This window comes from Castor canadensis, chromosome 3 (assembly GCF_047511655.1).
Source record: "Castor canadensis chromosome 3, mCasCan1.hap1v2, whole genome shotgun sequence".
Lineage (NCBI taxonomy): Eukaryota > Metazoa > Chordata > Mammalia > Rodentia > Castoridae > Castor > Castor canadensis.
Window position 1 is genome coordinate 191,544,535 of NC_133388.1, and position 16,998 is coordinate 191,561,532.

The 16,998-nt window shown below is 46.5% G+C and overlaps 1 protein-coding gene across 3 annotated transcripts in view; it reads right to left on the minus strand.

Moving 5' to 3' along the window:
- Zfat (zinc finger and AT-hook domain containing) overlaps positions 1–16,614 on the minus strand; it is a 204,933-nt gene extending 188,319 nt beyond the window's left edge. Inside the window, exon 1 of one of the 3 annotated variants that reach the window (XM_074069270.1) lies at positions 15,590–16,614. In XM_074069270.1, coding sequence (XP_073925371.1) covers positions 15,590–15,608 — 19 coding nt within the window. In that variant the 5' untranslated portion in view covers positions 15,609–16,614. Of the gene's footprint in view, positions 1–4,281; positions 4,531–11,917; positions 12,290–15,589 lie in introns of those variants that run through there. The other 2 variants (XM_074069271.1, XM_074069269.1) reach the window with 2 other exon arrangements.
- Between the last annotated feature and the right edge of the window lie 384 nt (positions 16,615–16,998).

Consider the following 16,998-nt stretch of genomic DNA (forward strand, 5'->3'; position numbering starts at 1 on the left):
ATGGAGAGCCAGTTTTCTCCTTGTCAGGAAAGGGACTTATGAATGTGGAAGGGGGAAAGGAGAGGAAAATACCTGTGGTGTTTAATTGGAGTTGGGAAAATCTACATAAATTCAAAGGTCTTTAAGACAGAAATAGAAATATAGATGAGAGAGCATGCATGAACTTAGACAAAAGTGTGGATCCTGTGTGTACGCAGACATCTGTTTCCTAGCTGCATTTCCTATGAGGGCTGAGATGAAATGACACACCAGTGACAATGAGCTCCCCTAGTTCTGAGACCTCAGTTTCTAAATATCATTCTCCACTACAACAAACCAGACCTCCTGGAAGAAACAGCTGATTTCAGAGCTGGAACAGAGGGAGGACAGACATCTCGCTATGCCAGAAAGGAAGGAAGTGCTCGAGAAAGAGGGGTCATGTGAGGACAGAGGCCAAAGTCGGGGGACTTCAACCAGTCAAACGGGAAAAATGAGCATCAAATTAAATAATGAGAAAGGATTATAAACCACTGACTAAAATAAGAATTCATAAGTCTGCAGTAACATAAATAAATGGAGGAAAAGAGAAAGTTCAAGAAAAAGATTACCTATAACACAGTGGTTAACTGTGTAAGGTGATGGCTTTGCTGACTAGCCTAACTGTGGTGGGAATGCACACCCATGTCAAAACAGCATGTTGTTTACTCCGAATATACAATGTTTACCACAACATTTGTCAGTTGCACCTCGATAAAGCTGGGGGTAGGGAACACAACGAGTAAAGAAATCATTTAACAACCATCATACTGATGACTGATTCTGGCAAGAATCATCCTTGGATGTCAAAACTAACCAGTGAAGAAAGTTTGAGGAATAACAGGATAAATACACAGTCTCAAAATATCTCTCCAGAGGCACTGAATTCCAAAGAGGAAAGCAGTAACTTCACAGTGAAGGAACCTGACCTCTCCAAATGTGTAGCATCACTGCTCTCAAGACCGTGTGCCACAAGGGAGGTACGAGGATAGGCAAGAACCCCGCCCCCCCAAAAAAAAACCAAGAACACATTTGATGTCCTCAATGCAAAGGAACTAATGCAGAAACTTTAAAGCAACAGAGGCCAAAAAGAGAAGGGGACCAAGAACTAGAGAAAAGGTTAGTTCGAGAAGAATTAATTTAGAAGGTAACACACATGTACAGGAAAGCAATGCGAGTCAACTCCCTGTATAGCTATCCTTATCTCAACTAGCAAAAACCCTTGGTCCTTCCTATTATTGTTTATACTCTCTCTTCAACAAAGTTAGAGATAAGGGCAAAATAGTTTCTGCCTGGTAGTGAGGGGGTGGGGAGGTGAGGGAGGGGGCAGGGGAAAGGGGGGAGAAATGACCCAAACATTGAATGCACATATGAATAAAATAAATTTTAAAAAAAAGACCGTGTGCCATGGCACACTGTGCTGAGAAGTCAGGGCCACTGCGTGGTAATCTGGCCAGAAAGTACAGAATTTGAATCTAATTTTAAGGAAACAGTACACAAAGCCAAAAGGACGGACAGGCTGCAAAATAAACAGCCGTGCTCCTCAAAACTACCAATGTCATAAAACACAGAGACAGAGGTCCTGCTGCAGACTAAGAAGGAAGAAACGTGACAACTGAATGCAGTGCACAACCCAGGCCTTCCTTTTGCTATAAAGGAAAAGAGGACTATTGGTGGAATCTGTACTGATGCTATTTTCTCATTTTGATAACTGTAATGTGTTGATGCAGGAGAATGTCTTGTACACTGAAATAGGAGTAGGTAATGAGGCACTGTATATGCAACTTTATCTCAAATGAGACAGAAACACAGGTTGGTGAGGAAGGATAAAGCAACAGAGTAAAATATTAACACTTGGAGATTGGGAGTGAAAGGCATATGAGAATTTTTTGTACTCTCTTGATTTTTCCGTAAGTGAAAAATTATGTAAAACTAAATGATTAAAAAGAGAGCCATGATTTCAACAGCTAGCATCTCAAGGAGAGATCAGCACAGAACATGCTGCATCAAGCCCTGACTCTTTCCCCTCTCCTTCCCAACCTGGTACTCCCCCTGCCTCTCAGAAGCCTCCAGATTCTTTTATTCCTAGAAACTTCTGCTGTCAGAGCTCTCCCCCACCACCACCCACCCACCCACCAACTTCAATCCTCACATCAACAAGTTGCTCAAAGAACACAAACTCCCATGCAACAGAAGCCTCTCTCTCTGGAAGACATATGGAACATTAAATAGAAAAAGAATATTCTATTACTATAGTTTCTCTGTAACTAAAATTCTATAAATATTTCCCTGCTATATATCTAAGGTACAAAAAAAAGGAAGTTTGAAAATAAGTCCTCAAAACACTTCTCAATGTTGAAGACACCTGAGAAGGGGCAATTTCTCCTGCCAACAGCAGCCAGCAAGAGGCACATCAGACGACAGACTACAGATTAGCTTCTGGGTTTCAGATCAAGAACCTGAGTGGAAGAACCAGGGAGAAGGTGGCCAGGACAGAAAAGTCTGGGCTTGAAGGACCACGTCTTCTTGCCAAGAGCCGCCTCACATAGGCAGGTGGGAAGGTGGTCCCCTTGCCTGCGTGCTGAGGAATGGAGAAGACGTGGGCATCCCTTGGCAGGTGCATCCTTCAGCAGTGTTCCCATAGCTCTCTTGCATGGTCTGGCATGGGAGGCCTTCCCACTGACATTCCGAATGGATGCTGAGGCCTGCTCCTGTCTCTAGCTGCCTAGCTGGCCTCTGGAAACACACAACTGCTCTTTCCTAGTGGCCCTGTAAGGCCTCTAGGATTCTGAAGCTCCATTTTTCCAGCCACTCACGGTGGGAGGTGGGGAGTATGGAGGACACTTTTCTAACACTCCCTGCTCTTTCAGAGAAAACAGTGTGAAGTGACAAGGAACTCAGGCAACAGGGCCTTCGCTGCAGTAGGAGAAGGATGGAACCACTGACCCAGGAGAGACTGAGTGGAACTCAGGTCAGAAGGGAAAAGCACTTTGGAAAAAAATACTTTTATAGTATAGGAGAGAGAGCAGGGCCACAGCCCACTAGCTGAGGCTCCTTTACCAAGAACAGGATAGGAGCATGGAGGACTACTGTCCTTCCCATCTGCACAAGAGAGGCCACCTCCCCTCCACCTACACCCCAAGACCACACACTTTCCAGGACCAGCAGACCTCAGTCTTGGGCAGGCCATACACACCCCGCCCTTCTCAAGATCTCAAGAAAACCGCCCACAGCCCTGCCCAGGAGGGGGTGAGGCTGGAGCAACCCAGAGGGATTGATTAAGCACCTAGCCTGAAGCAGCAACCCCCTAACCAACCAGCAAGCTAAGAGGTGTGGCCTGAGGCGACAAGCCCTGCCCATCAGGGGTCTCCCGATCTTCTCCCAGCAAGTTCCATGTAAAGTTCCTGGACCACGTGACTTTGGGATGCCATTGGTCTCTTGGCATGATGGAGGCAGAATCATTCTTGATCAGGAAACTCAACCAACAGTATTTAACATGCATGGTATTGAACAGCAGACCCTATCGCCTCTTACCTGCCCAGGGAGCACACCGAGCACAATTTGGGTTTAGTAGCCACCTGGGCTAGTCAGGAACACAAGATTAACTGAATAACAGCAGCAGGAAAAAACAGAAGATAGAAGAGATAGAGAGGGCATTCCCAGGAGAGCCAGCTGGAAGACCAGAGAGAGCAGAAGGCTCAATGCCCACATATTCCAAAAGAAAGGAGAAAAGGCACCTTAGTCACATCTGGTCACTCTTTCCCTCCTCTCAGTTCCCGCCACTGAAACTCTTTCCAATTCACTTCCTATTGTGGGCACTCCACAATTAGTGAGCAAAACCCCAAGAAAATGAAAAATGACAGAATATTTTTCCTAATGACTTTCTTTTCTTCTAAAAATTGAATACAGGAGAATGAGAAGAGTGGGACAGATGAAAAAAGCAGAATGGTACCAGGACTTCTGCCACTGAGTCTCATGTTGTCACAATCGTTCCCTAAAGTCCACTGCTCTTCATCATTCCTCCCACACACACCTACACTTCATAAGCAGCTAAGGTGAAATCCACCATGAGGGCAAAAAGGAAACTCTGGAAGGCAGAGGTTTAAAACCTCCAAGTATGCAATGCTTCCATAACTCTGTAAGAGAAACAACAGACCTAAAGAGGGAAACAGACAGACATGAAAACACAATCACAAAAAAAGTTGAAATCAAGATGCCAACCTGTGGCCTGCACGCATAAAGACCTGGCTTTGGGGCTACACAGACCTGGGTGTGAGTCTGGCTCTGTCTCTCTGGGCTCCAATTTCCTAATCCACATGATGGTGGTGACATCTGCCTCCCTGTGGCCTGTCGAGAAATCAGGTGGGAGGTGTTGTACCAGAAATAGAGTGAGGTCCACTCAGTAGCCTAAAGAGCACAGGCTTTGGGGTTAGACTAGTCACATGCAGATCCTGGCTGGGTCACCTACCAGCATGTGACCAAGCCTCTCTGACCCTCAGTTTGGCTGTAAATCAAAGACAACATCCCAACATCAAAGAACTGTGGTTACAGGCAGAGAACAATGGCTGCAGGGCATCTCTCACTGCACTAGGACACAGTGTAGCTTTTATTGTAAATAACCTCTCTGGTGTTGAAGAACATGAGCACTGAGAGGGTGTGCTAGACAAGGAGTTACAGGAAGGGCAGGGTGAGGCAGGAACTGTGCTGGCTGCAAGGCTGAGCAGCACATGGTCACTCCCGGCCCCCACAGCCCAATGCAATAGAGTCCAGGACAGCAGCAGGTCCTCAAGTTCTCAGGCAGAGCTACTCCAGGACAGACTGAAGTGCCACAGACTGCCTGTGTGGAGTCTTGAGCACAAGAACTCTCAAGGCCACCTCCACACTCTTACTGAAGCAGCAGCCACTTCAGTGCACAACTCCGAGACAAAGATATGCTCAGCTCCAGCTTGACAGAAATGGGAAGGGAGGCTCAAAAAGGCAACAAGAACTGTCAGTGTGGTGTGGCAGGGCTGAAATGCAATGTTAAGTTCCCTGGACTGCAAAGCCAGAGCCTACATTTCTGGGGTTGGGGGAGTCTCATGACACTCGACCCAGAACAAAGCAAATTCATGAGAGGAAGCAGAGGCAACCTGGGTGAACAGTGGTGCGGGCCACTGACAGGGCAGGGGGTGGACCCTAGGACTCTGGCAGAGTCTAGCAGGCCAGAGGCTGCTCCATGGCTCAACTGGGGGGCTGGCAGCTCAAGGTCAGGCAGAGGTAGGCTGAGCACACTTAGCCACCCAAGACTCAGAGGCTTGGGTTGACATCTATACAAAGAGGGTTCGCTGTTGACATCTGGCCTATCACTGCCTCACTGGCACTGGCCAGGCTGATGGGCAGGCAGAGACTGTGCCCTCCATCCTGGTCACTCTGTTGGAACACCACCCTTAAGGCTTTTCTGAGCCCCTTTAGAATCCCAGGTAGTAGTGGCTATATTGTTCCCTACTCTATGCTACACATATTTCTAGCACCGCCCGGAGTTAAACTAAGTGAGTTCCAACACAGGACAAGGAAGTGGGCCCATCATCACTGTCAAGACACGGGACACTTCCATCACCCTACAGAGTCCCCACTCCCTTACTAGCTCCTGCCAACCACTGGTTGCTTTTCGTCTTCATAATTCTCCCTTTTCTCGAAGTTCTTACAAGGGCAATCATGCAGCAAATAGTATTTTTTTCTAATTGTGTTAAAAAAAAAACTTAGCATTTTAAGTGCCCAGTTCAGTGGCATTGGATATATTTGCCCTGATTTGCAGCCACCTCCAGGAATGCTTCCTCTTCCTAAACAAAGCTGTGTACTCACTAGAAACTAACTCCTCAGCCCCCCGCAATCCCCAGCAGCCACCAGCCTATTTTCTGTTGAATTTGACTACTATGAAATGACACAGTGCCTGCTTTCTTGTGACTTGTTTACTCCCACTAGCTTCGTGTCCTCACGGCTCATCTCTGTTGTAGATGCCACAATCTGCTTACGTTTCACAGCTGAACAGCACACACTATATGCATAAACCACATCTTGTTTAGTCTTTCTTCTATGGATGGACACTCCAGCTATTTCCACATTTGGGCAACTGGGAACAATGCTGTTGTGAACACAGGTGTATAAATGTCTCCTAGAGACACCGTGTGCTCACAGTTCGCATATGTTCTGAGCAGTGGTAACTTCAAATGGCCATTCTTCACCAGGCAATTCTACTTTTAATTCTTTGAGGAGACACTTATTTTCATAGAGGCTGAACCTTTTTACACTCCCATCAATAGTGCACAAGGGATCCAATTCCTCAAATCCTTGCAATATGATGGTTTTATATCTGAGATTCTTTCATTTGCTATGCTTTTGAGATGAGTCTATGCTGATGTCTGCATTAGCAGTTCATTCCTTTTCACTGCTGAGTAGTATTCCATCATAAAGATATACCACAATTTGTTTAACAAGTCATCAAGTTGATGATCATTTGGGTTGGTTCCAGTTTGGGGATGCTACAGATAGAGCTGCTGTCTATGAAGGTCACTCTTGATTGGACTGAGAGATGTCTAGGAGACTAGTAAAGCATAGTTCTAGGTGTGTCTGTGAGACTGTTTCCAGAGAAGATTGACTGAGGGGAATGTGGGTAGCACCATCTAGAGGCTGGGTCCTAGGTAGAATAAAAGGGGAAGGAGGAGGCTGGCCAACAAAGGCATGTTCTCTCTTTCTCTCTTTCCTTCTCTCGCTCTCCCCCACACACCCCCTCTCTGCTTCCTGGCTGCCATGAAGTGAACATCTGTGCTCTACCATGCTCTTCAGCCATGGTGTCCTGCCTCGCCACAGGCCCAGAAACCATGAGCCAGCTGACCATGGACTGTACCCTCTGAAAGCATGAACCCAAATAATTTCTTCCTCCTTTTAAACTATTTCTCTCAAGTGTTTCTCACAGTATCCAAAAAAAAAAAAACTGAACAACACAGCTGCTATGCGTAAGTCTTTCCATGGACAATGGTTTCAGGTCTCTTGGGTAAACACCTAGGAGCAAGATTGCTAAGTTATATGGTAAGTGTATGCTTAACATTGTAAGAAACCACCAAACTACTTTCTATGGTGACTGTATCATTTGCATCTCCACCAGCAGTGTGACAGAGTTCCAAGTGCCACATTCTCTCCAGCACTGGGAACCCTTGGCCTTTTTAATTTTAGCCACCCCATGAGTATACAGTAATATCTCATCTAATTTGTATTTCTCCAGTGACTAACAATACTAAGCATCTTCTCCTATGTTTTTAACAATTTGTACATGTTTGTCTTGAAAGCACACAGGCCTTAAATCCATGAGTTTCATGTCCATGAATTCAACCAATCACAGAACAAAGATATTTGGGGGAAAAAATGTGTCTGTGCTGGGCGCCGGTGACTCACTCCTGTAATCCTAGTTACTCAGGAGGCAGAGATCAGGATTGCCATTCAAAGTCAGCCCAGGCAAATAGTTCTCAAGACCCTATCTCAAAAAAACCCATCACAAAAAAAGGGCTGGTGGAGTGGCTCAAGCTGCAGGCCCTGAGTTCAAACCCCAGTACTGCAACAAAAAAAAAAAAAAGTGTCTGTACTGAACAAGTACAGACTTTTTTTCTAGCCACTATTCCCTAAGTAATACAACATAATTACTTTCATAGCATGTATATTGTATTAGGTATTATAAATCATCTAGAGGTGACTTAAAGAGATACCCATAGGTTCTGTGCAAACACTGCACCATTTTATATATGGGACTTGAGCATCTGCAGATTTCAACATTAGTGGGAATCCTGGAACCAAGCCCCCATAAATATCAAGAGACAACTGTGCTTTTCTAAACTTTTGCCCTTTGTCTGCCCTATAGGCTGTGAGTTCCTTGAGAACAGGTATCTCAAGGCCCTCTCCATCCTAGCTCCTAGAGCACCATTCCCATAGAGTACCACAGAAACAGTGCCATGGGGCCACCCAAAGGCTCAGGCCTTGCCACTCCCCTAGCATAGATCAGGCCTCACACACAGCAGGCTCTGGGGAGGTATGTGTGACCCAGTCAGCAAGCTTGATGGCTGAACATGAGTAGAAGCGGGCAGCAGCCAGGCAAAGCTTCTTTTCTAAATGCTTGCTGCTCAGGTCTCCCCCAGTAACCAGGCCAGAAGACCTGACCCCTGTCCTGCACTTGCAGCTTGCCCAGGCCTAGATTTCAGAACTAGGGAAGGTTCTGACAGACGATCTAAAAGAAGTCTCTTCAAGGAAGTCAGGAGCCCAACGTGGGCCTCACCACCAGGTTCAGCATTGAACCTGTGCCTAACCCCTCCCAAGAGGCAGCTCAATGACTCTGAGGCCAAAGCTTCTATTTCTTCAACTGCAAAGCAGAGACAAGTCCACCTTGCAGAGTTTTTGTGAAGAACAAATAGCATGCAAAGTCCTGAGCAGATTGATAGAATGATAGTTCTTACCTGGCTCCATTTTATATCCTCTGCAATTATATGATTTAATACAGGATCAGGCCACTGCACCATGCATTATTATTTGTAATTATAAATCACTCTCATTATACACTGAATTTTCAGAGATAGTATTAAAACTATAAGATGTTCAAGGAGAAGGTGGGGTAAGATGTGAAGACAGAAAAAGGGAAAAGGTGGATGATAGAGAAGAGGAAAGCTGGCTGGATGCCAGATGTGTGTCTAATCCTCCCCTATGGAAACTTACAGCCACACCATCCAGTGGCCATTTTTACATGAGGCGGCGATGACTCCAGAGACTTTCCAAGGTCTCTAGTTGTTAAAACAGCAGAACCAGAACCTACACCCAGTTCTGCCCCTACTCCCTGCAATGCCTGCAGGGGCTCCTAGAGCCCCTGAATGCTCCCCACCACACAGCCACAGGCCCTGCTGAGGCAGAACTGCACATGACATTCCTCCCCACCAGTTTCTTCAAGGGGAGAAGAGTCCCCAGAAAGGATCTCCCCAAGATGTTTCCAGGAGCATGGTAAGTCCTGCACCTTTTTCCTGGCCCAAATCTGAAATAAAAATGGATATTTCTGTCTGCTACCATGGAAGGGAACTGACAACTGTGGACAGCAGGGATGTGTGTACCAACTCTGCAAAGACTTCCCTGTCCCTGGGTCTACTAAGTTCATCATTCTTCTTTCCCTAAAAAGACAGATGGAAAGCTCCTGGTTCCTAAGTTAAAAATCCAATCCCTTACCAATCCCACAGGTTTCTTCTCTGAACTGCTTCGGAGAATCTGTCCTTTCTCTGTCCCGCCAACCACCAGTAAGAATCAACAACTGAGCTTCGCCATGACAGCACCTAACGAAGGCCTCTTGCCTACACTTTTCCCCCTCCAAAAATATGCTCTAAGTGACCCCCTATTTTGTAAAACTTCGGAAATTACTACAAAGCTGTAGTAATCAAGACAGTATGGTACTGATGAAGGAAAAATAAATAGATCCAGACAACAGACCAAAAAGCTCAGAGTTAGCCCCACACATGACTATCAACAACAAAGCCAAAGTAATTCAATGGAGAAAGGAAGAGCTGAGGTAGCAAATGAGGCTGGAAACACCAATACTACCTGGACAACCAAAATAAAAATCTCCATCCCTGCCTCACACCATATATAAGCTAATTTGAGACGGTTGATAGAGCAAAACCTAAAAACAAGAATCATAAAGTTTTAAAAATCAATAAACCTAGAAAATCTTTATTTTAAAGATTTTAAAATTTTTTAAATCTTTAAAGTAGGAAAACATTTAAGAGAGCAGCACTGCCTATGGGAGCAAAAATAATGGCAAATAAAACTAAAATGAAACTATAAACTTCTGCTCATCAAAAAAAATATATTAAACATATAAATAGGTGAGTTGAGACCAGGAGAAAAATATATGCAGCACATAACTATGATAAAGGACTTGAATAAAGAACTATCACAATCCAATGACATAAAGATAAGCAACCCAAGTTACTAAAGCAGGCAGAGGACTGAAACAGACATTCTGCAGAGATGGAATACACGAGTTGTGTATTCAGCATCACGGGTCACCAGAGATGCAAGTTCAAGGAGATACCACTGCATATCCTCTAGAACAGGTAAAAAGTCTGACAGTAGCAAACGTGGGTGAGGACATGCAGCAAGTAGAATCTCCTATACTGCTGATGGGAATGCAAAATGACACACGTGGGTGCAAACTATTTGGAAGTTTCTTAAACTACTAAGTATAACTCTACCCGACAAACAAGAAATTCCATTACTAGGTACTTATTTACCCAAGAGAAAAGAAAATATATGTCCACAAAAAAGCTAGCAAGAATGTTTAACATAGCATTATTTACAGTAACCAAAAACTCAAAACAGCCCAGGTGGTTTTTGTTTGTTTGTTTGTTTGTTTGTTTGTTTTGGTGGTGCTAGGGTTTGCACTCAGTGCCTTGAGCTTGCTAGGCAGGCACTCTACCACTTGAGCCACATCCCCAGCCCTTCTGACTATAGTTTTTCAAATAGGGTCTTGTGCTTACACCCACTCCAGCCTGGCCCACAGTCCTTCTGTTTATGTTTCCTGTGTAGCTGGGATGAGAGGTACATGCCATTATGCCGAGGCACTGTTTGAGATGGGGTCTCATCAACTTTTTTGTCTAGCTGGCCTCACACTGCAATCCTCTTAGTCTCAGCCTCCCAAGTAGCTAGGATTACAGGTGTGAGCCACAGCACCTGGCCTTGTCTAGGTATTTGTCTATAGAAAAACATACAAACAAACAAACTGTGGTGGCTTCCATACAATAGAATACTATTAAGCAATAAAAAGAAAAAAACTACCAATCTCAGAAACTTTATGCTGAGTAACAGAAGCAAGATTACAAAAGAATTATATGATGTTATACAAATGACATTGCAGCAAGAGTTGCAGCTGCTTGGGCTGAGGAGCAGGGGTTGGGTGAGAAGGGCAAAAGGGAACTTCCTGGGGTGATAAAAAAGTTCTATATATCCTTAGAGGTGTGGTTATCTGAGTGGTCAAACTGTACACATAAGATCTATATATTTCAAAAAATTACACCTACAAAAAAAATGTAGACAGACACCAGCCTGAGGGGTGGCAGTTTTCATGATTAAGTTCCAATAGCTTCCCAGTTCTCAACAGACCCTGTGTCACAGGCCTCTAGCCCTGGTGCCTCTGGTCTGGCCTCAGCACTCACCTAATTACACAGTAGACACCCGTAGGTATGTGACACCTACAAGTCTCTACACTAGGCCTACCATCTGCAGGGTACCCTGCCAGACCCAGCTCTGTCTGGGAAGCCCTCCCAGAATCAGCACAGCCCCCTGAGGTCCTCAACATGGGGGCTCACTTCCATTATGGCACCTGGCACCTGTTCCTAAAGGGACTGGTTTACCAATGCTAAGAGTGTGTGAAGTCAAGGGGGAAGAGCATCCCTAGCATTGGCACAGCTTTAGCTAACATTTCAGTGGATGAAGAAGCAGATCTATAGTAAAAACCAATTACCCTAAGGGTATGAGAAGGCCAGTTGGCAGAGATGGGAGAAGAGCCAACACTAACAAGCAGGCCATTGAGGCCCTACAAGGAGCCTTGGTGTGGAGCGATGAGCAGAGATGCTGGAAAACCACAAGCTCTCTGTGCTCCTTGGCTCTAGGTCCCATGACTGAACTGGTCTTCTCATCCCCACTGTAGGACACAGCTACCTTCCAATCCTGCAGCTCTCATCAGAACCCTCTAAGGCCAGGTCCCCACCCTGCTCATCCTACCTCAGCCCAATCTGTTGGGAACACGAAAGTGCCACATTCCAAACAACATGGATGGAACTGGGGAACATTATGCCAAGTTCAATAACCCAAGCACTGAAAGATGAACACCAGAAGTACTCACCCATTCACATGTGGAACCTGAAACAATGAAACTCAAGGAAGCAGAGAGTGGAATGGAGGCTCCTAGAGGAGGGAACGGGGGATGGGATATGACAATCAAAGAGTAACAAGACTCAAGTGCGTGGGGGAATATATTTTTACTTTTCTTTGAAATATGTTGTACGTAGGAGCCAGGCAGATAAGGAGGATTGTTGTGCAAGACAAGCCTGAGGAAAGTTAGCAAGACCCTTTCAAAAACAAGCCAGGTGTGAAGGCACACACTTGCTACTCAGGAGGCAGAAGTAGGAGAATCACAATCCAAAGCCAATCCAAAGTTAGCATAAGACCCTATTAGAAAAGCATACAGAAAGCAAAAAGTACAGTAGTCGTGGCTCAAGAGGTAAAGTGCTGCCTTTCAGGGCCATGAGTTCAATCTCCAGTACCACAAAAAAAAAAAAAACCCAGATGTAGAGATAGAAATAGAGATTGCACAGTATGATGAATGTAGCAAATAATGCACTGTACATTTCAAAATCACTGACTGTAAATTTTAAATGCTCTTCCCGTAAGAAATGATAAGTAGCTGAGGTACACAGCTGAGTAGATAAGTCAATTGGTTTAATTATTCTATATTGCATCCATAAAACATAGTATATTTTGTTTGCCATAAATATAGACAGCTCTAATTTGCCAATTTAAAACTTTTTAAAAGGAACAAAGAAAATTCTATGACCCAACTTTAAATTGCTTTTATATTAATATGCCAAGGATTATCTTTTTATAAGCAAAATCAAATACCTGCACATTTTATAGGCATTTAAAATGTCTATTTTGTTTCACTCCTGCTATGGTTTGGACATGAAGAATCCCCCTAAAAGGCTCACATGCTGAAGGCTTGCTCCTCAGCCAGTGGATCCATCACTGGGAGGGGATCAGATGATGGAGTCATAATTTGGTGGCATTATTGGAAAGTGGTGGAACTGGGAGGTGGGGTGAGTGGAACAGTGGGGGTTGGTGGGGGAATATGGAGATGTGCCTTTTAAGGGTAAGCCTTGTCCCTGGTCCCATTTGTCTCTCTGCTTTGTGGCCACCATAAGGTGAGCAGCTTTGCTGTAGCACATGCTCTGAGCCATGATGTTTCAGCCTCACCACAAGCCCACAGAGATGGAGGTCAAGAGAAACCACGAAAACCATGAGCCAAAATAAATCTTTCACCCTCTAAATGGCTTTTTTCAGGTATTTGTCACAGCAATGAAAAACTAACAAACATTACTCCCAGATTATTGTTTTCCTCTCCCTCTCCCTCTCTGCTGTATTGGGGTTTGAACTCAGGGCTTCTTCTCCTTGCCACACAGGTGCTGTACCACTTGAGACACAACCCTAACCCTTACTTTTCTCTCTTTTTAAAAGTTCATCGTAATCAAATTGTATCCCACCTCTCCATCCACAAATGCTTTCAGGAAGCAAGTAGATGACTGCACTGCTCTGCACACTGGAGAGAATGGGTCTTGGTCAAGAAGGAACAAACAGCAAACACTGTCCTGAGCAGAGTGGCATCCCCAGTGTCAGGAACCCTGGACTAAGGTCACTCAGATCAGGATCTGGTATACAGCAGATAACCCTCTCAACTGTCCCCACCCTTATAGTTGATGCCTGCCCTTGGGCAACTTCAGACAGAATGTTGAACTTAACAGGATAAACAGCAGAGAAGAGGAAAACTTAACTCTAGGCTAAATCCTTCTCCACAATTAAATCAGCCCATGTTGGTGCAGAGGTTTTCAGAGGCAGCATGCATGAAACTATCTATTAAACCCAATGCAGTTAACGAGAGTCTTTTTAATATGTCTAATTCTGACTACCCTTGCCCTGGGCACCAACTTAATTCTACTTAAGGATAGCAGATAGCAATCTCTGAAAAGCTGTTGTGTAAATTATGTGGTTTTGGGGAGAAAGAAGCAGGAACCTTTTCACCAGAGCAAAAGAGAAGCAGCTGAGAAGAGAGCAAGGCGTCAGTGATCAGGATGACCATCGCAGCAAGTTTACCACCCCTGACCTTGCTAGCTATTGTGCTGCCCCTCCTAAATTAACCTAACCATCAAATGAAGAAACTTTTCAGAAATTAGCAGGCCAGGAGCTGACAGTAATACATTTTCCAAAATATGATCTTTTCTCATTTGTTACAGCTGCAAATTGAAGAACAACATATGCCCAGGGTTCTTTTTATAAAGACCTCTAGGCAAGTTCTAGAAAAGGTCAGGTGGGGAGGTTGTTCTGTGTATAATCAGCAGAATGGCGGAAGGCACAGAACTGCAATATCAATGTTTTCCAGCATCCCTGCTGTGGTCCAGGTCTCCTGCCCACCACTCTGGCTCTGGTTCTTCCCTCACTATATTACCTTGACTTGGACTTGCACACTGTATGCATCTGGGACAAGAGTTGGATGGGGCAGGAGATTCATTAGTTCTGTTTTTCTGCTGTCTGGCCGGTAGACGAGCTCCATGCAATGCTGTTGGTTTGAACTAAAGGCGCCAGAAAAGGTATAGCTGGTGGCTGGGGTAGTGGCACCTGTCTCCACTCTCAGCATGGGGACACTCACTCTAGATGACCTGACAGGCTCTGAGGATAAACCTGGAGAGGTATAGCAGTGCAAGGTAATGCAGTGACATGATTTCTGTGTTCCCAAAAGGTCACTTGCCTGGCACTATTCTAGGGCACAAAGGTACAAGCCAGGCAAGCTTGCAGGAGTTTGCATCTTATCCCAAGCTGGAAAAGTTGATTTTTTTTAAAGCCTCAGCTCTATTTTTAAACTGTTATGAATTTGACCTCTTTGAACTTTTGTTCCTTATCAGTAAATGACCTGCAATTAAGAGCTGCCAGGAGAACCAGCAGGAAAACAGTGAGGTCAGGACTCAAGGGAGGAAGCCAGTGTTAATTACAGGTAAGGGGCCCAAGCTCACGGTTAAGGGACTGGCACCGGGGGCAAGTGGAAGCTCTGTTACTCATTAGGTCCAGCTGAGAAGCTGCTCTGAGAGGAAAGTCAGAGAAGGCTACCTGGAGAAGCACAGGATTTTAATTTCACAGGATGAGGAACGCTTACCAAAGAGCTGGGCAGCTGGTAGGAGATAAAGGCAAATTTGCCAAAGCATGTTGCAGGGTTACCCATAGCAACGCTAATCCCTCCGGTTCACTCCTATAGAGCACAAGAAAACTTCCCTTTGGGACACTGGCCCTTATAAACATCCACGCCAAGCACGTGGGTGTAATAACTAAGAAAACTATTTCGCAAAACAGAGACCTGCAGTAACGCAAGGGGCAAGCTCAGCCAAAGCCCACCCTGCGCAAGAGTTGGCGGCATCAGGATTCGAACTCCCCGCCTAAGGGCACGTCTGCATTTCATCCCTGGCGCGAGTCCTGGCACCTCCCGTTGCCCTGGAAACGGCTCCGCGCACGCGCATACTACGTACACTCGCTTCCTCTCTTTTTTTTTTTTTTTTTTTTTTTTTTGGCGGCGGGATACCGCCAGAGATTAAACGTGCTGTCGAAGCACGAAGCGACGTCCTCTCTTCGCACGCGGCCGCGGATCCCTCCGCCACCCGCGGCCTGCGCGTTGCCTCTCGACTGTACGCTCGGAGCGGCTTCCCGCGCCGCGCCCCACCCCCACACCATCCTCGCCCCAACCCCCAGCCCAGCTCACCTGCCGCCCGCGTCTCCATGGCAACGCCCCCACCGCAGAGGAAAAAAAAGCCTCGGGTCTGCTCGTACCCCTCCCGTGCCAACCGAGAAGGCGGGACGCCCTGCGGACCCTTCGCTTTTTATTTTTATTTTTTTAAGAAAAGAGCCAGCGAGGTTATGGCGAATCTGCGGCATCCAACATGGCGGATGGAGTCTTCGCCCTCCTCCCCACCGGGCTCCGGCGCCTGCGTAAGGACGTCCGCTGCGGGGTCCTCCCCTACCCGCGCTGCGACCGGCACTGCGCGTGCGCACCTCGGGCTCCGTGCACTGCGTCCGGTCCAGGTATTCCGCGCTCCTCATTTTGTGCTACGCCCAGAAGTGGGGCCTGGGTCCCGGATCGCGGATCTCGGAGTTGGGAGCCTTCCGAGTACCGGCCGCATGCGCCGTCCCCGAGCGGACGCGCAGGATGTGTGGTGCCACCGGGTGGGACATGGAGGGGAGCGGGGGGTTCGCGCCGCGGAGCTGCGTTTTATTAACTGCGGTGGTTCACCGATTTGTCCTCCGGGAGGTCGCAGCCCGCGTCCCTCGCAAGGCTGCAGCGTCCGGCCTGAGTTGTGCAGGTGGATGGGACCGCGGCGTGGCCGTGGGGAAGTGGGTGCGAGCTCGCCTCTCACACGTGCGTTTTTGTCTGTCCCTGGCCCAGTCTCCAGCGGGCAGCCGCAGGCGTGAAACTTAATGACTTGTTTTCGCTTTGACGCTAAAGGGGTTAGCGCTCATGCTCCTCTCAGCCCTCGGCTCGAGTGACAGTCCCACGGCCCCTCGCCACCCGTCTAAAGTGTCCCTCCCGGGTCACTTTGTATTTTCCTCGCTGTATCCGCTCCCATCTGACCTTACCTCACCTCTGTCGCTTACCCATCTGCCTTGCACTCTTTCAGCCGAGAAGCTAGAACTGAGTGACAGTTAACTGAATAAATGTTTGTGTGTAACAAATAGCATGCTTTTGTTTATGCTAATGATGTTAGCTTTTCAGATACAACCTAGTTCCGTTTTTAAGTTAATGTAGAGGAAAGCGCACATGATGCAGAGACACGCAAAAAATAAAATTACGTAAAAGCCGCCCTCAAATGACAAGTTCCGCAACACTGGTTTGTTTTTATGGTTCCCTAAAAAGCGGGACTTTCCCTGGAATAACGCTCCCGTCCCCTCAACACACCCCCCCCCGCCCGGTTCTGTTCAGAAAGTCCTGAGGCTGCTGTCGGTGTCCCCATTTCCCCACAGCTCTGGGTTCTGCCTCTGGTCCAGGTGCACTTACCTGTTTGCCCAGCCCCCTTCCCCCAGGGGACTGTAAGGGATGAGTCCTGTAGCAGAGGCTGGCGGATGTCTCCTCTCTGTTTCCACAGTGCTGATTGCACAGTACACCAAATGTCACTT